General features: G+C 31.9%; 2 protein-coding genes across 5 annotated transcripts in view; one reads left to right on the top strand and one right to left on the bottom strand.

The window, feature by feature from the left end:
• LOC130673194 (uncharacterized) overlaps window positions 1-5,926 on the bottom strand; it is a 209,161-nt gene extending 203,235 nt beyond the window's left edge. Inside the window, exon 1 of the mRNA XM_057478138.1 lies at window positions 5,788-5,926. Coding sequence (XP_057334121.1) covers window positions 5,788-5,792 — 5 coding nt within the window. The 5' untranslated portion in view covers window positions 5,793-5,926. The remainder of the gene's footprint in view (window positions 1-5,787) is intronic.
• On the top strand, window positions 673-24,512 carry LOC130673195 (5'-3' exonuclease PLD3-like). 4 transcript variants are annotated; one of them, XM_057478140.1, is made up of 8 exons: window positions 673-1,087; window positions 5,258-5,607; window positions 5,773-6,042; window positions 20,178-20,293; window positions 21,029-21,380; window positions 21,865-22,191; window positions 22,780-23,359; window positions 23,972-24,512. In XM_057478140.1, exons 2-8 carry the CDS (start codon window positions 5,494-5,496, stop codon window positions 24,181-24,183), a joined length of 1,971 nt encoding a protein of 656 aa, XP_057334123.1. In that variant the 5' UTR covers window positions 673-1,087; window positions 5,258-5,493; the 3' UTR covers window positions 24,184-24,512. The 4 variants fall into 4 exon arrangements, with proteins under 4 accessions (XP_057334123.1, XP_057334124.1, XP_057334125.1 ...); XM_057478142.1 differs by lacking the exons at window positions 673-1,087; window positions 5,258-5,607; window positions 5,773-6,042 and adding exons at window positions 19,590-19,812; window positions 19,997-20,089 and having other exon boundaries at window positions 23,972-24,509; XM_057478143.1 differs by lacking the exons at window positions 673-1,087; window positions 5,258-5,607; window positions 5,773-6,042 and adding exons at window positions 19,590-19,817; window positions 19,997-20,089 and having other exon boundaries at window positions 23,972-24,509.

The raw sequence follows: 24,512 nt of genomic DNA, 5'->3' as shown, positions 1-24,512 counted from the left end.
GTCGTCGTCATTAACTTGCCTTCGGGTCTATATCTCCGTTCCTCTTTATCCTAATTCCTACTCTCACTATCCTCCACCCGCTTCCCCCTCCCCCCTCTCTTCACCCATCAGTTCCCAACCCTCCGTAGAGCAGTTAAACGACGCAAACGTTCGTATAATTCATCTATTTGCCTGCCGAAAATCTACAACTCCCCAACCCCCGCACACTTAAAACTCACTTCAATTATATTCCTATATATTATACAAAGTTAATAATACACAGATGAATTTAAACCTTATTACTATATACATAATATTGTATTCATACATATATATAAATATAAATATATGTTCATTATCATCAACTGAACCGACTAAAGACTTTGTTAAACAGACGAGGACAAATCTATAGCAATAACAATGCATATATATAAATAAATATATATCTATATGTATGTTAAATGAACACGGGTAATAGATTTACCTGTGTGTTTACAGGTAGATGTATCGAGGTCACGCAAACCGTTTGGGCGCAGGTCTGCCGATGGTGGCGTATAAACCCCTGAAGCCTTTAGCTATCCCTCTTACCCTCTTTGATATTTCTCTCCATTTATACCTTTGCTCCTTTACATTACCCTGCAGTACTATTCTAGTGTAGTGTATGTTAATGTTGGACAGTGTTGATATTACAGTTGTAGTTGTACCTGTACCTGTACCTGTAGCTGTAGTTCAGTCTCTACCTCTACCTTCAGTTTTCACCTCTGCCACTTTTATCATCCCCGTAAGTTCCGTTCTCCAAACGAAAAGCACCGAGCCTGGCGTTACATTAACGTTAACAGAACAACCCACATCCAAGTTAACCTACACTTGACTTCAGGTTCGACTTACTATTACGCTATTCTCTAGTCTGGTTAAAGAGCCCTGTAGCTTTGCTTGATACTCAGCTGAGTCGGATTCAAAGCATTTCGTCTTACTCTATTATCAATATTAGTTGTATTTGTGCGGGTAATTACTCCATCCTGATTAACTTGTTTTTATAACAAAAACGGTACATTTATTGCAGTGCAGTGAGTTTAAAGTTTTAACGAGTGAAGGATGTGAGCCAAAGGTAAATATTTATTATACTTTTTAAAAGAATGTAATGCTGGGTTATGATATTGAGGATGGTATGTTGGAGGGCATGTGTAGAATTGTAATTACAGTTGTAATGGAATTTAGTGAAATAGGAGAGAGTAGAGGGCTGAGAGATGAGGGATGAGGGTTAAAGGTACAGCGCCGAGGGCAGAGAAAGAGAGGGAACGAGAGTGGGTTATAAAGGGATATTTTAAAAGAGATAAATGTATGTATGTAACTGGCAGTCTAGCAATCAATCATATTCAGCTAGTGCTTCAACATCTGCTAAATCAATTACACAAAACCACGTAACTTAGAATCACAACGAGAGCAAAATATATAATATAATATAATACTATAAAAAAATGTTCAATTTAGAAAAATAAACAGGAGGATATTTGAAGTACGATTGAAATGCATTTTTTTTAATGTTCTTTTAATTGGAAAATTAATTGACTACGAAAATGAGTTGTTTAGACGGTTGATAAATTTTGATATTATCTATTGTAGAAATTCAAACTTATATTTGTATGTACGACTGAAAAGTTTCGATGGTCCGGCGACTAATTGTGACGGGACGTTAGTGACGAGCGTTATTGCTCATTGTTGTGACTTGGGTATATACATAATAACGTGTGTGTGTGTGTGTGTGAGTTGTATATATTTATCCCTTTTACTTGCACAGTAATTGTTTCAATGTTTACGCTGTCGAATTCTACAATAAACGACCGCCACGAGCACGTTTGTTGTTTTACTAATGATTCCTCTAAACTTGCAAAATATGCATTACTCATGAATAAACAAATTTAATAGTAAACTAATCAATTTCTAATTTATTTTATAAGCAAATTTGTCTTTGTTGTTATAGTTACGTATATTATATGTGTATTTTATCGTATTAATTATTTTTGAATTTCTTTATTTACTTTTATATTGATAATGGATATTTTTATGATCCTGAAGTTAGCAGACGGTTAAAAATTTTTGAATTTTTTTTTTAACGACTTAATTTAAAAAAAAAATAAAAATAAAAATATGCACATGTAGAAAATTTAATAAACTATAGGTGCAATTTTTTCAAATATTTTTTTTTTTATAATTTATTGATTAGAAAAAAATTCAAAAATTATTGGACCCCGGCTAACTTCAGTATCATGACGTCTAATAATTTTTGGATCTTTTTTTAGACGATAAATCAGAAGAAAAATTTGCACCTGTAGTTTTTTAAATTTTCTATATGTGCATATTTTTAGTTTTTTTTTTCTTCAAATTAATTGTTCAAAAAAAAAAATCAAAAAATTTTGAATTGTCTGCTAACTTCAGGATCATTCAGTATCATATATTTTTTTGTTTTTTATGAATGTGTATAAAATATATCAAATAGATATTTGTGTTTATACAATTTATCTAATTAATGCAGGAAATTGTTTAAAAATTTAATAAAATCAAAAATTTTTATTTTCTATAATTTTTATGAAATTGATTTTTTTTTTATTTGAGTTGCAAAAAACTTCAAATTGTCTCGACTAATTTTTTTTTTAAATATTAAAAATTTATTTTGAGGGAGTATCAGAAAAGCCATAAATAATAAATTTAAACCTTGAAGTGTCGGAATATTGGAGATAAATTTTTTTTTTTAAACTTTTGTAACTTTATTGTTTTATAAAACTTTTTTATGACAGCCAATATTCGCGAAATTTATTTATCACTCGAAAATACGAGTTTTCAATTTTGATCCCTTCTCAGGTGATGCAATTATACGACCGTCAATTAAAATTCAGCATAAATATTTTTATAATTTAAATCAAAGTGCCCTGATACCAAAAATTAAAATTAAATGTCCAATTTTTGAATCAATAAATTTTCTCTAATCTCAAATATTTACCCGCCAGAATCCGGGCGATAAATCATAAAAATAAATTTAATTATCATTGACTAAAAATTGATAAATCATATATTTTTTTCTCGTCTAGACTTTTTTTATCAATCCCATGTAATCCTTCACTTGAAACAACTCTCAAAAATATAAACCCAAATATATCAATAACATTTTCCACAAAATGAAAGCTTATGTAACATCAGACTAATTGCAATAATTAATCATAATAAAATAATTAAAACATGACACTACATAATTTTATAACCAGTAATTCATTATTCTATTTTTGCACCCGTGTACTTCAACGTCTCGCGTCTATTTATCGATTAAAACTCGACATAATTATAAAATAATGTTACAATTACAAGCTCATTACTTCTCCTCTCACTTCTTCTCCTCCTCAACTCCCTTCATTTTCTCCACCCCGTCACATATTTACCGGCTTTTAAAAAATTTACAAAACCCCCAAACAAAATATTTGCCAGCTAATAGACTCGGGAATGAAAATAAAAAACTCCGTCTACGTAATAGTTAATTTTGCTTACCCCCAGCCCCTCATTACTCGTTCCTCTTATTAGCCAACGTATTACGTACTCGCCTCATTGAATATTCATTAAAAACAATCGATTCCATCAGGGAATCTAAACTCTAAAATCAACTCTATACATCTATATATATATAAATATACATATATATGTTAATATTTAATTACTTTAGTCAGAGACTAAAAATAAAAAGTATAAAAAACGTTACGTCCAAGTTTATCTTTCGTAATAGTTATAAACGTTTTAATGTCGAGTCAAATAATAAAATACGATAATCACGCATATGTCAAGTGACATCAAACATCGGGTGTCAGTGTACTATATATGTGTAGTATAGAATAATATATAATATAAAGAGTAAGTGGGATGAGAATGAGATTCAATATTAGCGGATATTTGAAAAATTCATGAGCTCAAAACAGAACTACTGTTAGGTTTGTCGATAGATAAGCTATCCAACTTTACTATATATATATATATATATATATATATATATATATATATACATCAGATACACACTGAGTGAGTGCGTGTCTCATGGCCATCAACATTTCCGATGATAAATACATATATATGTATATTTATATGGATGTGTGGATGTGTTGGGTAATACAGTACTTGAGCTTTTATATTGTTTCCAATATATGTATAATACAGACAACAAATACTAGCCGAAGTATATAATCATTTTAACTCACTTCCCCTTTATCATTATAATGCCCTAACAATACTTAGACAAAATTACTACTTGGAATATTAACTCACTATCGAAAAATTATGTATTAGGGGACTATGGATAAAAATATGAGAAATGTTATATTTTGTGGTAATTTTCGTATATAGATATATATTATACTTTATTTTATTCCGTGGGATTTGAATTTAGTTAAGTAAAGTGGAATCAGAGGATCTGGGTGTATTATTTAAAAAGGGGCAAGATGGAGAGACGAAAAAAGACGAGATATTTTTTTAGCGTTTCTGCTTTTTGCCAAATAATTATTTTATATTTTTTTATATCCCGAGTCAAAATATTAGACGTAAGTTCTCAACGTTTTAAACGTGAATTGAACGATTTTTTTGTATTTTGGTTCGTAAAAAATTGGTAATTTTATGAGTTATGATTTTACTTTAATGATAACATCAATTAATTTATTTCAATATTTGTAATCACAATTTTCATAACCTTGATATCATAATATATGAAAAGATATAATAGTGTTAGATAGAAGTATGAAACTGAAAAAATTTTTTTTTCAAAATACGAATTTTTTATTCAAGAGCCAGAAAAGCGGACGACAAAATTTTAGGGAATTGACGTGATTATAATCCAGGAGTACAAAATCGATGAAAAAAATTTTTTGGTATGCTTTTGTTTTCTTATTGTAAGTCTAAATAGGTTTTCGTTACGTTTTTCGATTTATGATACTCCAATCTACGTTTTGAATAAATTATAAAAGCTGTCAAATTGAGTTTTTAATGTCCAAAACGTTCAATTTACGTTTAAAACGTTAAGAACGTTCAATTTACGTCTAATATTTCGACTCGGGATGACACGGAAAAAAATGTGAGGCAAAATGGGCCATTTAGAAAACTAGTAAATTTTTTTTTAATTGATTAAAAAATTTATCCAACCGAACTTTCCCTATTTCTACCTGGGTAAAGAAAAAATCCTAGAAAATTAATCTGCACACCGTATTTATTTGTTGAAAATTTCTATTTACTCTAAAAATTTTATTTTCAGATTTAAAAAATGGATAAACAATTTAAAAATAAAAAACTAGTGACCAAAGAACAAGTAAGATTAAAAAAATAATAATAGCAGTAACTTAAAAAATGTAATAAAAAAATCGTAATAAACGAGAGCCAGAAGGTGGGAAAGAACAAGAAGAGTAAAAACTCGGGAAAGAATACAAATAAGAAGAAGTATTAAATAACAAAAGTAAAAGACGAATATAAAAGTCTTTTACTTGATACATAATGTCTTTCTTCAGTTGGGCTAAGAGCGGACGAGAAAACGCAGAGCACTCGGGACGCAATTTACAAGATGGCCTCTTCCAAATAGCCTCCCAAGCTTGTCACATACTTGTACAGGTACCAACAGTACCAGGCCCTGGTTTAATTTCAATAAAAGCTTCCAACACTTGCAGCCGCCCGATTTTAACCCACCGAATTGCTTTTATTGAATTAAACCAAAGGCTTCCTCCTCATATTAATAATAATAATAGAAAATAACGGTATATATTTTTTATAAAAAAGGTCAACAACACTCACAACATCAGCTACGGCGGCAGCAACACTGTGACCAATGTAGCCTACTCGAAGTATCCATCAACCTCCCGCAGTCCATCAAACGCAACTTCTCCAATGGGCGCATCAGCTTCCAGCTCGTACCCATCTACCAGCAGAACTACCAGCAGTAATCCGCACCAGCACTTGGAAACTTCCAGACAAGCCAAAGACCAAGATGTCGTTGTCTTACTTCCTCATCGTAAAAGCCGGACTCCTAGAGTGAAGCACAAACTTTCAGTAAGTTATTTTTTTACTGGAGTTATATATAAAAATATAAGTATATATTTTAAATTTGAAAAATAGCACACGGAAAAAAATAAATAGTAAATGCAACATGATACAGTCTTGGTAAATAAACATCCACATGATTTGTCATGTTTCGGTTACATGACAATCATGTTGCGGTAACATGAGAAAAATCATGTGGCAGCAACATGATTCTCATGTAGCCTTAATAGCATAAAATTAAGCTGCAACAACTAAATATTTATGCTTCAGAAAAATAATTTATTATCAAGCAACTAGATTTTTTCGGATTTATACACTGTAAAAAATTCGCGGAGTGAATGCGGATTAAATCTGGAGTGAATGAATTTTTAATTATTCACTCCCCTCGGAGTGAAATTCACTCCGCAGGGGAGTTTTCGCGGAGTAGATAATTTTTTATTAATTTAATCCCTCCGGAGTGAAATTCACTCCGGAGCGGAGTTTTGAAAATATTATTAATAAAATATAACTCCACATAATAAAATCGAAGTAAAAATTCGCGTATTACATTATTGATCACCTGATATGCACACACATACGCACATACATATTTAGGCACACACACACACACACACACACACACGTACACATTTGTACACACGAACAAATTTGCACACCCGCACAAATTTGCACACACGCACACATTTGCACACACGCATAAATTTTCACACACGCACATATTTACACGCAAACACACACTCGCACAGACACACACATTGTTTAGCAGTTTAATTATATAAATTAATATAAATTTATTTAAGTATTAAAACTCTGGACCGGAGTGGATTGGGAGTGAAATAAAATCCGCGTCACTCCGCAATCACTCCGTTAAAAAAAAAATCCCAATTCACTCCGGATTTTTTACAGTGTAATATTGCAGATGAAAATTAGAGTGAGTTGTCAAATTAAATCATTGGTAAATGATATTTTTGCTTAAGGGGTTAGGGGTAGTCAGGATTTTCAAAAAATTGATTTTTTGCTTGATTGTTGCTGGATAATAAATAATTTTTCTGAAGCATAAATATTTAGTTGTTGCAGCTTAATTTTATGCTAATAAGACTACATGAAAATCATGTTGCTGCCACATGATTTTTCTCATGCTACTGCAACATGATTGTCATGTAGCCGAAGCATGACAAATCATGTTGCATTTACGATTTATTTTTTTCCGTGCATTAATAAAATAAAATAAGATAAGCAGAGACTCGAAGACAACTGCAGTATAGACAAAATAATTCGCTGGTGCAAGCGAGATTTGGGTCAAAATTTGAATAGTCGGTAGGTAGTAAGTGCCAATTTAAATGGTACCTAACTCAAACTCTCTGTTAAGGTCAGGGTTGAAAGCTCCCATTAAATCACGTGCTTTTGGAATCGACGTCGGTGTAGTTGCTCGTTTTATTCTCTATACTAGTCATCTTATACCTCTGGTTGTCGTTCTGGAACTCGTACTTACTTGTAGTCGGTTGATACTCGCTCGTCCTATCGTGAGAATTTTATCGCGACAGAACACGAGATGCACTAGGGCATGGTGAGAGTTAGTGCCAATAAAATAACGTTAAAAGACCAAAGAAAATTCTCTCTGCTTAAATAAAAAAATATTAAAAAAAATATATATGAAGTAAAAATAGTTGAGTAAAAAGAAAGACAAAGAAACAAAGTACTCAATCTTGTTCTTGTGTATTTTAAGACGTAAAAGATGAAATGGTGTGCATGTGTGCATGTGCGTGTATTCTGTGTCTAAGTTTAAGGTTTTTAGAGTTTTATAAAAAAAATATTGAGTATATGGTTTTTATTTTAGTAAAGTAAAGTAAAACCAGAATTAGATCGTGTGGCTTTTGCTATGGAACATTACCAAGCGCCATTGCACTACTGTCCGAAATTACTTGACATTTCATGGATGTAATGGAGACAACAGAGACCATTCAGGAGAGACCTTTTGCCGTTTCTAAAAGACAACTTGTACTTTCTTAAATTATCGCAATATATCTCCTTGCTTTTATGTATCCCTATGTATTTTTTTTGTCCACTTTAACTCCCGGATTGCGACGATCTGACTTTTTTTTAAATTTAAACTCGAAACGCGTGATTTTCTGATCGTGATTCTGATAGCCGATAAACGGCGAATCGATTGGATAAAAATTTATATTGAAGTAACTGTCGGTGAGTGGAAAAAAAAGATGAGTAAATAAATAAAATAAAATTGTAAGGAGTGTCTCGTCTCCACTAGACTCGAGTTGTCGCGTGCTGAACGGGTATGAAGTTTTGTTAGAATTCACGCGAAAATATATCTTTTAGGATATAGGTATTGCGGCACTGGTGATAGATCTGAATGATGCTATCAGTTAATTTCAAAACTTCCTCGCCACGCGATTTCACCGAATAAAATACAATAAATATAACTAAAATATATATTAAATTTTTTTTTAACTTAAATATTTTATATTAAATATCTTATATCCTTCTACTTGATATCACTGAAATGGAAAATCCAATAATGCACACCTCGCTCGTGTTACAAAAAGATTTTAATTTAAATTCACAATATCGCTATCTAATTTTTTTTCATTTTATTTTAAATTATTTGTCATAATTATTTTCAAAATTTTTTTTAAAATTTTCCTCTTCATCTCCAATTAATTTCGTTCTATGAAAAAAAAATGGAGTCAATTAATTGCTTACTTCAGACGTTATCAAGCTTCGCGATTCCGAAGGGTGCAGCCGAGCGCGCGAAATTTAAAAACAAAAATAAATACGAACGGAAATCTTCCAGTTGCATTAATTTCATCACAACTATTACAGTTAATAATATTATTTTAAAATTAACATTAATCACGGAACATAAACACAAAGGGATCACAGAATATTAACGCCTGGTGTGCAGTAATATTTAAAGCAGAAAAAATATAAACCATATATAATTTAATCGCTTAGGTGAATTGTAAATTGCCAAGTCAATGGAATTAAATTTAGTTATAAATTACTGCACCGTAAATGGAGTAATTATTTTTTTTTATATATATTATAATTTGCATAAAATCTAATAATAACAACAATAATAATTTGTTCAAAATCAATAAAATCCGAATATTGCGAGATAGTGAGTGGTCATTTATCGAATATTCATCACCGGTAGATAATTTAACGGTAGAGTAATCATTTATTGGTGATGTATGGATATAAATGTATATCGCCGTAAGCCCATCGAGTTAGATAAACAGAATATTAAATGATGGTTATATATACGAGTAATTATTATCATTACATTGAGCCATAGTCAAAACAAAAGGTCTACTCTCAAATGTTGTCACTTGAATTCCGTTCACCCTTCTATAATATATATTAATACATATACATATATATATATATATATATATACATATACACATACACATATATATCCCATCACTCGTTCTGTCGGTTCTTGCCCATTCGACTGAATGTTATTATTGTCTTTAGCCTTTACGTTTAAACGCATCGACCAATGGCGCCCGAGCGAACACGAGCACACCATGCACACCATCATCCACTATGGGCTTATACATATATATTGTCTAATATAGTAGAGATTGTAGTATGAGCAAAGACCTGTTTTCGCGTAATATACACTGAATGAGAAATTAATCGGGCGTGTTGATCGTCCATTAACGGACGCGGACAAAGGAAAATTCCATTGTGACAGTACTCTGATGTCCGCCTATCGCGTCATTTCACGTGTAAACATACTGGGAAAATATATACAAATGACGGTGAGGAGTAACATTAAACCGTTGCTGTGGACCGTTAATTAATGTAACCCGAAAGGGACTTTTGATGGCCGGTACTTAAGGTAAGAAGTATGGAGATTTTAAATTTATCTCGTAGCTCATGTTTTTTTCATTTAATGCTCTGATGGAATTTAATATTTTATGTCTGCGAGGTTTGTTTATAATTTTGATATTCACTCATTTTTATAGTGGGGGAAATTAAAAAAAATTGGTGATTAAAAATTTAAAATTATTGATTTATCTAATTGGCATTGAGTTGATTTATTATTAAAATGAAATTTCATTGATAAGTCGAATTAAAATTTAATTATAAATTAAGCTAAAGTTTTTTCGATAAATCAAATGGAGGTAAAATTTATTTTATTATAGAAATTTAATTTAGAATTTTAGTTTAATTAGTTTATAAAATTTTTTGGAAATTTCGAAAAAATAAAATTTTACTTGATAAAAAAAATGCGAAACAATAAATTATTAAAATTAAAAACTTAAGTGTTCTCATTTCACCCCATTTTTAAATTACACATCCATCAAAAAAAAATTTTCGCGAATCATTTAATCAGTTTATTCCCGACTTCTGCTTCTTCTCAGCAGAAAAAAAAATTATAAAAAATGATAAACCGGAATAAAAGAAACAACTCCTTTAATCTCATCCCTCGCGTGCCAGAAAAGCATAAACAAAAAAAACCAGCAATAATAATAAAAATAATAAAAAAAATACTAAGGGATGTTATTCACACGCCAGGAGATTACAAGTAAGAAGGATCTATAGTTAGAAGACTCTGAAGAGTATTTTTTCGTCGAGGGAGTTTCAGATTAAATTTCGGAAATTACACAACTTCTTCTTCCCCTTTCTCTTCTCCTTCTCTTTCTTCTTCGTCACCGTCACCGTCACCGTTCCCCATATCACCCTGACATTGTTGATCTACACATAGACAACCGTACGTACGCCTCAGCTCAGCTCAGTAGCTCAGACCCGAAAAATAGTTAACTGTGCCACGACACGATACGAATTGAACCAGCCCCCTAAAGTGTCCAAGAGTACTTATTACAAGTGATTACAGCCACGTTCATTTTAATTTTCCCTACTCCCCTGCCTGCTTTCACCAGCCCAGTTTCCGTGGAATATGTAATCATTATATTTTTTTAGCTCGTAGTGGCTCACCCTCCTCATCACCGCGAGCATTTTTAAGTATCACCTCCAGTGGTTGTGATTTCCACCGGCCGCGAATAAAAAAATAACGAGGAGAAGAAGTAGAAGTAGAAGAAGAAGAAGAAGAAGAAGAAGAAGAGAATGACTGAGTAGAAGACAGCCCTCAAGTTTTACATGCCGGGCTTCGGCTTTCAATTTAGCAAAGTCGTTCTCGTGTTACCGCCCACGTCTAGGCCCCATCCAGCAGCATTACTGTACTATAGTTATAGCCACACAAAGTCCTGGACGATTTTTATGAAGACTATCTGACACGAGAATGAGGGTAACAAATGGCTGAGGCTAGAACAAACTCTAAATGGAAAGTTTAAAAGTTTCTTTTCTCTTTATTTTTATCCTGAACCCTCTCTCCCCAAAGTTATCTCGCGGTCTTTGTCTTGCTCTCGCTACTGATCGCGGTCTTGGTTTTCTTCATTTTCACCCTCTCCTGAATGTAGCTCCTGGAGCTGGGGAAGTGCTGGTGCTACCACTGAGTTTACCAGTAGTCCCAGTGGCTCATCAACTTTCGACCTCGATGGCATATTGATCGTTAGATTAATATATTCTCCAGGAAGCATTAGCGTACACGAACTTCTGGGACGAATATCGCCCTCGACGTTGCCATACAACCTTCGACAGTGTGTACCGCGATCAATAAATATAATAAGTCTTTTATCAATATTATTATTTTACATTTTTAACATGCAATAAAACAATTATTTATACTAGAGAGAGAGAGAGAGCTCAACACTGGAGATATTAATGTGGGTTTTAGTTTCCTTGCATGATTGTTTTAATAACTAAATTGCTTTGACCGTGAAATTTTTTTTTACTTCACACATTATAAATTTTAAAAAAATCTTACATGAATCTACACGGAAAAAAATAATTAGTAAATATTACTGAGATTCTCGTCAACAGCGCGCCTAGACCGAATCTCAGTAAATTTTACTGAGTAGAACGTAAGAAATTAATAACAGATGCATTTTTTTGACAAGTGTCTTGTAGTTTTTTAAGGTATAAGTAGTAATTTTAAATAGTCAAGCAGTATATTTCAACCATTAACTGTTAATTATAGCAGTTTAAACATTAAAATCATAATTTCACTGATTGAAACGACATTAGTTATTGAACATAACATAAATAATTACAAGTTGAACTACAATTATTGTCAATCATTTTTTTCCGCGTAAATGTGATAAATTAATTTTAAAAATAAAAAAACTAAATCCGTAAAAATAAATTTTGACTCTTGGCTACTTAACGAAACCCAAAAGTCCATCGACAGTTTGGCGAATGTTTGAGTAAAATTAAAAGTTTATCGTCAAGTCTTGGACAAAAACCAGGACTAAGCCAGTTGGGAGTTTGTCCTAATGGAAGTGACAGTAACTTTTGAAACCTTGTGTAGTGACTAAAGCTGAGTATAAAATAACCTTTCAGTCCTCGGTCTTTAGTCCTTACACAGCCTGGCACCCTTTACTCGGCCTTATTTCTCACGGCCTACAGCCAGTGCAGCCAGATCGCGGACGAAAAGTTCCCCTTCCCAAGCACCGTTTAAGCTGTGAGTGATGCTAAAATGGGGCGAAGGAAGGGGAACTTTTCGTCCACGATCTGGCTGCACTGCCTACAGCACCCAGAACCAGAGGAAAACGTCATTGACTCGTTGGTTTGCGATGCCTATATATATAAATAAAATAAAACCTATATATACTTTTCCACACGACCCTTTTAACTGTAAACCATCTCGTTTCCCTTTTATCGAGCGTGTTTTCGCGACGAATGTTACTGTAACAGCATGAAGTAAAGTTGCTCGAGCAGGATATCAACACACCCACAGCCACATCCACATCTACACCCTCATTCATTCACCTATACACACTGTGAAATAGCACTAACGAAAAGCAATGAGTAGGAAAATCACGGTCGCTGGCTTCAACCAATAGAAAACCACCAAATACCCACGGGAGTTGTTAAATTAATTGTTTACACGTGTTTACTCAGCCAGCTTGCCGCTTCTCGTTTCTCATTAACCGAGGAATCTGTGAGCAATTGGGCTCTGAGGTCTCATTACGTCACACAAAATTCGATTTTATTTTCATTATCATCACCACTATCTACCTAATAAAATTACTAAATAATTACATCAACTCTTAATGATCATTAAAAACTTCCACGAGAACTGGAAAAAAGAGAAAAAAAAAAATAAGCATTCGCTAATGTCGGGAAATTAGGGAATTTTTTTTTTTTTATAAACTATTTTTAGCGACAACGGACTGGGACTGTCATAATTACGATGCGGAAAAAAAAAAAAAAGTAACAACTGTAGTGAGTTTATTGTCTAGGGAGAATGATAAAAGCTTTGAGAGAAATTACAAGCCGATATAATGTGTGTACATTATTGTTTGCACACAGATCGTTATCGGGTTTCATTATAACAAATGTAAAACTAGTGTCTTATATATATTTAAGATGTATATCAATGTATAGACGATGTATTCCCGAGGCAATGGGCACTATCATCACTTTGGGAGTAGAGGGTATTACAAGAAATTAAGAAGAGAAAAACAAACAGAGTATAAAATAATAATAGAATGGTAAAAACAAGTTGGTGGTTGTTTCGTGACAAGGTGCCATATTGAACAAAGAACAAAGTAGTCTTTGAACATGGATATTTGTAAGAGAGTTCTATTGCCTATCGTTTTCCGCACACTTTTATTCCATTAAGGCCATTATCTAAGAATGGTCAACGTGCACGAGTAACCAACTAAAAGTATGCTGCACCGGGTGCAACTCAACGACTATCAGCTTCTGCTGGTGCATTTGTTAATTTTTTTTTTTTTTTTCATAAGGAAAATTAAATTTTTTAAAGAGCTTTCTAAGTTCTTGAACTCGAAATTCTTTCGCTGCAACAGTTTTTCTTTATAAAAAAACTGAACTGAGCAAAATATCCGGCCTCATATATTTTACAATTATTTATTTTTTTTACTGACCAGATGAATTTGTTATTGAACCAGTTTTTTTAATCATTAAATTAGCATTTTAATTGAAAATTAAAGAAAACTAAATACTCATTTATTTTTAAATTTAATATAATAAATAACCAATTAATAATTATGAGTATAATAATTAAATTTCATTATTCTAGAAAAAAAAAAACATTTAGATTGACCGGGACCGAAATTTTCATTTTAATCGGATAAAATTTTAAAATTATTTAAAAATTTAAATTTCAATTTAAAATAAATTTTCAAAAAAAAAAACTTAATATTTATGAGTGTGAGCGTAGCAGACATCGAACAATTTTTTAATTATTGATAAATAGAGTAAATAATTGATAAAATAAAATTTTAAAAAAATACACATTTAAAAAATTTTCAAATTAATAAGTGCATTTTTTATAAATTTTATTTTTTAAATTATGTATTCTATTTATTTATAAGTTTGAATTTTTCTGATGTTTACTACATTCACACATGATCCTGAAGTCAGTAGACAAGTGGCAATTTTTGGATTTATTTTTTAACAAATCAATTACCCAAAAACAAATAATAAAAAAATGCACATGTAGAAAATTTTAAAAACTACAGATGCTATTTTTTCAAATATTTTTTTTTTTATAATTTACTGCTTAAAAGAAATCAAAAAATTATTAGACGTCTGCTAACTTCAGTACCATATTCATGATCCTGAAGTTAGCGGATAATTAAAAATTTTTGGATTTTTTTTTCAACAACAATCAGAAAAAAAACAAAAATAAAAATATGCACTTGTAGAGAATTTAAAAAACTACAGGTGCCATTTTTAAAAATTTTTTTTTTTATTGTTTATTGTCTAAAATAAAATCCAAAAATTATTAGACGTCTGCTAACTTCAGTATCATATCACATTCACATGAGTGTAAATGAAACAGACATTAGACAAATTGAAAATAATGAATAAAATAAAATTTTAAATAAATGCGCATTTAAAAAATTCAAAAATTAATAAGTGCATTTTTTCAAATATTATTTTTTTGATTATTTACTCTTTTTATTTATAATTTTAAATTTGTCATGTCTACTACATTCATGATACTAAAGTTAACCGACGTTTAATAATTTTTCGATTTTTTTTTAAGCAATAAATTATAAAAAAAAAAAATTCGAAAAAATTGCACCTGTAGTTTTTTATATTTCCTACATGTGGATTTTTTTTATTTTTTCGTTTTTTGGATTTGATTCGTTTAAAAAAAAATTCAAAAATAATTAACTGTCTGTTAACTTTCTTTTATGCTACATTCACCCTCATTTAGATTTTTGTCCCCGAAAATTTATTAAATATAATTTTTACTGTGCAAGTTTCTAAAGAAGCTGGATACCGGGACACAAAATTAAATTCACTAGCAAATATTTTTCCATTTCAAAAAAATACGTTCCTATTAATGATCCACACCATCCTGAACTTTAATTATCAATAAAATTGAATTTAAAATTCTACTCACCGAATTTCCGTAAAAATTTTCCCAAAAATCAAAGCTTGGACTGATGTCGTTCTGTTCTAATAAATAAATTTATACTGCGCACAAAAAAAACCGACTTTCTTCAAATTCCAGCAGCCATTTTGTCTCCCAAGAGACACCAGCGCCGCCACGAGGTATCGATAAAACAAATCATGAACTGAACGTCGATAAAACAGTCCACGAACTTTTTCTCCTTATTAATCAATTCAATAAAAATATAAAAATAAACTAAAAAAACCGATTTCTATCAGCATTTAACGAGTTTAAAAAAGTATTTTTCGCAATAACTGATACGATCTTTAATGAATAATAAAATTAATTGTGATTTATCATAAAAAAATATTTACTCGCATGTATAAATAATAAATAATAATTGTTATTTATATATTTATACAAGAGTGACATTCATTTATATACAAAGATTATAGTCGTGGATTATTTTTCCTCACCCGTGTGTTTAATGTCGTCGGTACCAGGTAATAATAAAATACATCCAACTAAATACAACCTTATATTAGTGTAGGGTAGAGTTGTAGAGTAAAGTAGAGAACGACCGACATGCGAAGAGTAAAGATATATCGCGCGCGTGCTGGTTGTTATTATCGCGATTCATAGTATGCACGCCTTTACTCGACAGTCCTCAGTCCTCAGTCCCCAGTCCCAGTCTTTAGACCTCAATCCTCGCCCTCAAACTCAGTATGTTCTACGAGTTTGCCTGATACGGTTTGCTGTTGTGTCAAATATTTTAAAAACCTCCAGTCAATCGCTCAAAAATTCATCACTAAATCTACTGCCAATTAATCCGCAATTAATTTCATTAAAATGTCGAGTAAAAAGAAAATTTCTCACAAAAATTTCCTGCCATAGCCAAGTAAGTCATACATTTAAATAATTACATATATTTGTACCGTATAATTTGGTTTTACAACAACTTTTCACCAGAATTTGCGGGAAAGTAATTTAAAAAATTTTGGCGGGAAAAAATAATTTTTGTTTATTTCAAAAACTAGGAGACAAAGCCGGAGCTCAAGGTCACGAGAGTTGAATCTAAAAATATATTGTCATAAATTTTGTAAAATCGATGAAAAAAATGCGTGACTCCAATCATAACGCAGGCGGTTTACCATAAGGTAAAAGTTAATAAGCTTGATCACGAGCCTTGGAAGCTCAAACCAGTGCAGCCGACCCAGTTTTAAAAGTATTTAGTATGTAGTTTGTAGAGTATAGTATACTAGGATATTAGTAGCTCTCGTTCTCGTGTTGGGTTATTTAAGCCATGCAACAGCATAGGAACGATTAATCAGACTCCTCCTCTACCCGTTATCCATATCCATATCCATATCCATACTTACACTCTCTCACTTCCCCAGCCTGAAAATATAAACCCAGAAATGAAGCGGCTTGTTCATATATACACAAGCGCATGCACATACAAGCATAAGTACAAGTACAAGTGAAAAAAGTTTTTTTCATAACCTCTGCGGCACTCGCTGCGGAGTTTCGCGTACTCACGGAAGTAACTCCTCCAGCACTTGCACGCTCTCCACCACCAGCTACTGGTCCTCTATAACTTTAAGCCCACTGGCTCAAAAGCACCTTTACCCCCACTGCTATTTTACCTCCACCTGAAACCTCAATTCACTCACTACTCTAGTCTCAAGTATTTAAAATAGGCGAGAGGCTCGGGTCAAGTTAAGTATTTTCAGTTTCAGTAGTTCACCGACTAGGCGGACTGGGCTATCAACCCTAGTCCCTAGTCCACTCATCCTAAACTTACGATCCATAGTTTATAGTTTACAACAACAAAAAATATAAATGTACATACGAAGTTTGTGGTATAAATATATATATATATATCACAAGATATTCTCTCGGGAGATCCTTGACTCAGTCGGAAACTATATAGCAACTCTAATAAACCGCTCGTCATCGTCTTGACGGGACGGAAACGTCATCTAGACACTTCCGTCTTGCTTTCTACGACATCAAGACAAACTTTTAGCCATTCCTAACTATACTTAGTAAATGTATATGATATATAGACATATATATGCCGAGAGTGAGAGTGAGGGAGTTGATCCTTGCCTTTGGTGAAAGAGTATTTCGCGTGGAAACTGTCGCGTCAAGACGTAGGACGCGGTACGTGTGTCATCCACGATGCTGGGGATCAACGCCAGTGATAGGAGACAGCGGCAGGGGGTGCGAACTTGACGCTCTCATGCGTTTTATTCATATATATATATAGCAAAAGAGGCATCCTCGATAAGCGCGTCTTCCCAACGACATTTCCGAGGTGAGCTTGTCCACGGTCAATATTTACTCTCCCGATGGCTATGGATCCATGTTGATCATCAGCATCATCACTATTACTATTTATATCATCACCAATACCAGCTCCAGCAGTCGACGAACCTCTACACCAAATGCCGGGTAGGTGTAGAACTTGGACGGATGGTATCTCTCTGTCCCCTTTCAATCTTATGAACCTTTTTCAAGCTTTTATTCAACTCTTTACCCTATTTCTTGGTGGAAGTACACCCAGAGGTAGAGTTACGTAGATGGGTGGCGGTAAAAGTAGTAGTAGTAGTAGTAGTAGTAGAAGCAGTAGCAGTAGCAGTAACAGAGAAGTGAAGGAAAGAGGAAGAGCAAGAGCAAGAGGAAAAAAAGAGACGTTGGGTAACTAATTTTGCTGGACGGCGCTTTGATCGATGGTACGTTAATCATCAAGTAGAGTTTCAGAGATAGAGAGATTGAGTGTTATATAGTAACTGCGACACTTAGATCTTTACTTTACTTGTGGGGTACTGAGTGTGCCGGGTGTTGGGCGGTGGGTGCTGGGTGGTGTCTAGGACCTGGACTGCTCCCGGTCCTTTTGGTACTTTAAAGCTACACTGAAAGCTCTGTCGTTTGGTCGGTAATTTTATTATAGAAAATTTAATTCAATTATTGTATATTATGGATGTGTGTATCCAAGTTCTGTTGCTTTAATGCTTTAAGATGAGTGTCTGGGGCTCAAGAGCTGCTGGCTATTTTTTACCTCTATCGGACTCTAGTGACCGCTAATTTTTAATATCAGCTAATTTATATTTTTTTTTCCCGTGACTTTGAGCTTTTTTTTACTTTTAATTTTGACATTAATCTAGAAAAATTTATATTATAAATATTGCGGGGCAAAATGGCCATTAAATTTTTTCCATGGGCAAAATGGGCTTAAAAAAATTTTTTTTTCATATTTCCAACAAAAAAAATAATTAAAATTTGACAGTAGAAGTCTCTATGTAAAAAATTTAAAAAAATCCATAAATAAAAACGATCGGGTTCGATCCCAGCGCTCGTCCATTTTCGGTACCGAAAAATAAAATTTTTTTACTCCCCATAAAATTATTCACATTTATATCAGCTATAAAGTAGCTTGTAAAAAATAATATCTTGTACTTTTTATTACTAAAAGTACAGTCATTACCCTGCGAAAAAAAAAAATTATCACCAAAATTTATTGCTAACTCCCAACGATACAAAAGTCAATACCAAAGTCAATAATATAAAAAAAAATCATACACAGAAAAAAAGGATTTCTTGGCGCAAAAAACTTTTACTCACGTCAAGAAAATTTTTACTTGTCCTAAGAAATTTTTCGCATTATGAATTGAAAACGAAAATTTTCTTGGGGCGAGAAAAAATTTCCTTGAGTCAAGAAAAAAATTTTTAGGGCAAGAAAAAATTTTTAGTCTCAAGAAAATTTTCGTTTTCATTTGATAATGCAAAATTTTTCTTGCCCCAAGAAATCCTTCTTTTCTGTGTATTTATTCTCAAAATACATCTTCAATATCAGAGCAGACATCTGTTGACTCCCAGATGAATTTCTCCTCCGTAGTATCGGTACCCGATGCTGTAGTTCTCCTAGAAATTCTTATCATTCATAATTTCATTATTTTACATCACACTTTTACAGCAGATTTTCTGTTTCTTATCGTTTTCAAACTATAGTTAGTGTACATCGTCAGCAATAAGTTGATAAAAATTTATCTATAATCCACAGTAGCCGTAAACTGTAAACAGTCGGGTAAATACTTAAAAGTATCTTATCGCATTACGTAAATAAATAAATATAAATAGTATTATTATAAATTATTTATCGGTATTATTTATGTAATACAAATTACCGGTTCATGATTAAATAAATCTAATACATAATTTAACAAAGTGTAATTCGAACTGTGCATTTATTATTTACACCGCGGGTACAATGAATTCTTAACAGTATTTCGATTTAATGATTATCTGTATAATATGTAACGTATGATATATATAATTTATATAAAACGTGTACACTCGTATTTGAACACCTGTAGCATTGTGTGATCGAACTTTGAACTATTGTAATATATATATAGTATATATATTTCAATGGTAAACAAGTCAATTTACTAAATAAATTGATTTATTGATCCATCGTTTTTTATTTGATGAATTTAGAAAATTTTTGATTATATTTAGCGGTATATGTATGCAATTTATAGGAAATAAAAAATGGTAGTTCCAAAATTTGTAGATAAAAATGACAAGAAGGTGATTTTGGACTTTGGTTGTGATGATAATTATATTGAGCTTGAAAAAAAATGATGGATTTTTGATGATTGGTTTTAAAAATTTGCAGACGGTATCGGAAAATGCGAGACTTGAAACAACTTCAGTGGATGATGAATTGGAATCGTGGGATCAAACTGGTTTCATGCTGAGAAGTGACATTGGCGACCACCTTACGCACTCAAAGTTAGTAATTATTTTTTTTTGTTTTTATTTTCAGAATACAAGAGACGATTTTTTTGGAATTCAAATTATTCAAATATCTTTGAAAAAAAATTGATCTCAGTTTGGCGAGCCTGGGATTTTTAGTAGAAATTATTTATAAATTTTTGAAAACTCGCGGGAAAAATAAATCTGGAAAAATTTGAAGTTCAAATAATAATTTAAAGATTTTCGTCAAAAGTATTTTAGGAACGTAATTTTTGATGATACTGAAGTTAGCCGACGTCTAATAATTTTTATAATTTTTTCAAAAAAATGAATTATAAAAAAAAAATATTTAAAAAAATTGCACTTGTAGTTTTTTTTAATTTTCTACATGTGCATATTTTTAATTTTTTTTTCTAATTTATTTGTTGAAAAAAAAAATTCAAAAATTATCAGACGTCTGCTAACTTTAGTATCATAATATAAATTTTTTGCAATTAAAAAAAAAAGCTCAAGAAAAAATTTTCTTCGCCCAATCAAATTTTTTTTTCTGGATTACAAAAAATATTCGTGAGCCAAACAAATAATTTTTAATTGAAAGCGAGTATTATTTTTTTCTGTGCACATAAAAAAAAATATTTCAAGTTTATCTTTACTTAAACTGACATTTTGATAACCTGAGTAATTAGTAAACATTAATTAGCTCATGAGCAAAGCGATAACAAAACGAAACATCGAAAGATAATAATAAATAAATTTTTGTTTGTGAATTAGGTGGGGAGCGCAAGGCTGGTGCCGGCCCAGCTGTATCCCCATCAGCATAATTTTAATCCTAATAGTCCTGGTAGTTTTGTTGCCACTGCTCGACCACGCGGAACATAAACATTTTAGTAATTCGAGTATTTACGGAAATGAATCTGAGTACATGTGCAAGGACAGCTGCCGTATTTCACTGGTCGAATCAATACCCATTGGGTTGATTTACGACAATAATTCAGTGCTCCACAGGAGCACTTATTCCACTTGGGTTGATCTCATTCAATCCGCTCAATATACTATTGAAATTGCATCGTTATACTGGACCATGACAAGACAAGATGTCTATCCCGACGATAGTGCCCGTGAGGTAAATTACCCGCTAATATTTATTTACATTTAATTATTTATTTTCATTTTAAATTATAAGCGAGTCATAATTGACCCGATGACCTCTCAAAACTCGATTCAGATATTTATCATTTAAATGTCATCAATAATTATTAAAGTTTTCATTTTTTTTTCTTTAAATTAAATGTGTCAAAAACTAGGTCACATTTGAAACTTTTAAATATAATTTGTAAAACATTTAACGACTCATTTCATTTAAACTAAAGTTCAAGTCTTATATTATTTGTAGTAAAATAAAATTCAATATTATAAATACATAAAAAAAACGACTTTATAATTAAAAGTCTAGACGACAATTATTGACGTTTAATTAAAATAGACAAATTAAATAAACATTTATTCAAAGAAGAAATATGAACTGGGTCATTTGTAAAATTATTTATGTTTAAATAACTGACAAACACTTAATAAATATGTAATAAAATAATTTAAAATTTAAACAGGGTGAAGATGTTTTCGAAGCACTTTTGTCTGCAGGAAGAGACAGAAATATCGAAATTAAAATAGCCCAGAATGCCCCGTCCCAATTGAGTCCTAATTTCGACACCGAGTTCTTGACAAAAAAAGCCCGCGCTGAAGTGAGAAGTTTAAATTTCGCAGCACTACTTGGCGGCGGGGTTCTGCACACGAAATTATGGTTAATCGACCGGACGCATGTGTACGTCGGCTCTGCGAATATGGACTGGAGATCATTGACGCAAGTTAAAGAACTAGGAGTTCTTATTCAAAATTGCACGTGTTTAGCCAACGATTTCGCTAAAATATTCGAGGTAAAAATTTCTACGCTTCAATTATTTAAAATTTTTTTTCTCGGCCGAAAAGTGGCCGATGAAAGGCCCAGGTAGCGAAGACAAAACCGAAATTTAACAGATAATGGCCTAAAAGTGACCGAAAACTTGAAAATTTTTCAAGTTCTTCTACAGATTTATTTACAAAATAAAAAACTACTCAATTTCTCGGCCTGTTTATTAGGAGTTACAAAATTTCTTTGTGTTTCCGACTAACTTTCGGCTTCTCCCCATAAAAGTCGATGGTTTCAGTGTAATATCGGCCAAATATTTTTATCTGGATGATTATTTTTTTACACGGAAAAAAATCTCATACATAATTTTCGGTTTCTCTTAAAGAATTCATTACAATTTTTTTATCATCTCGCTAAATTAAATTAAATCTATTTTAAATATTTCCTACCGTGACTGTGAATCTTTAAAATCCAAGACACCAGAATAAAATATGTCTTAAAATTATCAAACAAACGTCGAGTCTCTCTTTAAAAATCAGCCTTTAAATAAAATCTTAATTCAATAACAAGAATCCGGTTCCAAATTAAATAACTAATAATCATGAATAATTAATAGGTTTATTGGCAGCTGGGTAAAGAAGGACGGATCCCGCCATCTTGGCCCGATTCCTTAAAGACAAAAATAAATATAAATAACCCGATAAACTTAACATTGGATGACTCGAATAAATACAAAGGATTTATTGCCAGTTCTCCGGCGCCACTGTCTCCTATTGGAAGATCAAATGACATAGACGCCATTTTATACTGCATAGAAAAGGCTGAAAAATTTGTCTACATATCCGTTATGGACTATGTACCTCTGACAATTTACACTCCAAAAGTCAAGTACTGGCCGGTAATAGACGACGCGATCAGATCCGCGGCGATTGATCGGCGTATCAGAATAAAACTGTTGATTTCCTGGTGGAAACATTCCCGCAAATCGGAAGATAATTTTCTCAGATCATTGATGGATCTCACTAACAGTTACAAAAATGTCAAAATAGATATTAAGAGATTTATCGTACCAACGAACGCTGATTTTGATAAAATACCTTATGGAAGAGTTAATCATAATAAATATATGGTAACTGATGCTGCAGCTTACATCGGGACTAGTAATTGGTCCGGTGATTATTTTATAGATACTGCTGGTAAATATTTATTAATTTAATTAATTAATTAAATAACCCTTCAGCACCCGCGCTATGATTTTTTCTCTCACACTCGCCTTCAAATATTTTTTTCTAAGTAATTTCAAATGGAATGACCTAGTGAAATTTTTTTTATCTTAATGAAATTTTATGCTTTTTATGATTTTGAAATTTAAAAATTATTTCGAACATGAAAAATATTTTTAAAAGATTTATTTTAAACAGCAATGAGACTTTTTCTCATCACGCGAGTAAAGTAAGGCATAAAAATTAATACAGTTTGGCTCAGTTCGGGCAGTTCCGAATCTTTTCGGCAATCACCGCCGTTTTTTTCAGCGGTTAAGTCTGTCATTACTTACATAATTAAAAGTAAAAAACAAGTACATTATAGAAAATTTAAAAATAAAAACAAGCGAAATATTCAAATAAATTATAATTACGTCATAATCGGGAAAGTGCATAATTTTTTTGTTTTATTTGACTTAAAATTTACGATGCTCCGAAGTGTGAGACTTTTTCTCATCACGCGGGTAATGTTTTCGTTGTTCTAACGCGGCTGCTGAAGGGTTAATTAATTGAATGTGATAAATAATAAGTGGATTTTTTTTTAAGGAATTGGATTCATTCTGGAAGATGACGGACCGAAAAATAACGAAAGTATCAGAAAACAACTTGAAGATGTATTTCTACGTGATTGGAATTCGCCATATGCGCATCCGTTGAATGCAACGCCGACAACAGCAACAACCAATCGATTTAACTCATTCGTTAAACAGAAAATAAATTACTTCCTACCATTTTATCATCATCATATACGCGCGTAATATTTTCATTTCATTTAATAGCATATATATTTATATATATAATATTTATGTATATATTAAGTACTTATTTATCAGTTGTTATTTATAATCTATCATAATATGAAATTGGGCGACTGTAAATATTAAAAACGAGAGCTTTAATCAGTTAATTAGTACTTATATGTGATGTACATCAAAATATTAAACAACGAAATTAAGTAATTGTGCGCACGAATTAATTGATGCTTGTAAACAACGAAATTTATTTTTTTATAAATATTTTTTTGCTCTGGTTTGTTGTGCCAGTAAAGTCCGCCGAATAAAAATGTATTTATTAATGGTAATAATAA

Source organism: Microplitis mediator, chromosome 8 (assembly GCF_029852145.1).
Source record: "Microplitis mediator isolate UGA2020A chromosome 8, iyMicMedi2.1, whole genome shotgun sequence".
Classification (NCBI taxonomy): Eukaryota; Metazoa; Arthropoda; class Insecta; order Hymenoptera; family Braconidae; genus Microplitis; species Microplitis mediator.
This window is presented reverse-complemented; position numbering and strand designations above follow the sequence as displayed.

Bases quoted from the DNA above. Each gene is read 5' to 3' on its own strand.
- LOC130673195 (XM_057478140.1), top strand. From the start codon at position 5,494: ATGTCTTTCTTCAGTTGGGCTAAGAGCGGACGAGAAAACGCAGAGCAC. The intron at 5,608-5,772 runs GTACCAACAGTA...TTTATAAAAAAG, and splicing joins CTTGTCACATACTTGTACAG to GTCAACAACACTCACAACAT. The intron at 23,360-23,971 runs GTAAATATTTAT...TTTTTTTTTAAG, and splicing joins TTATTTTATAGATACTGCTG to GAATTGGATTCATTCTGGAA.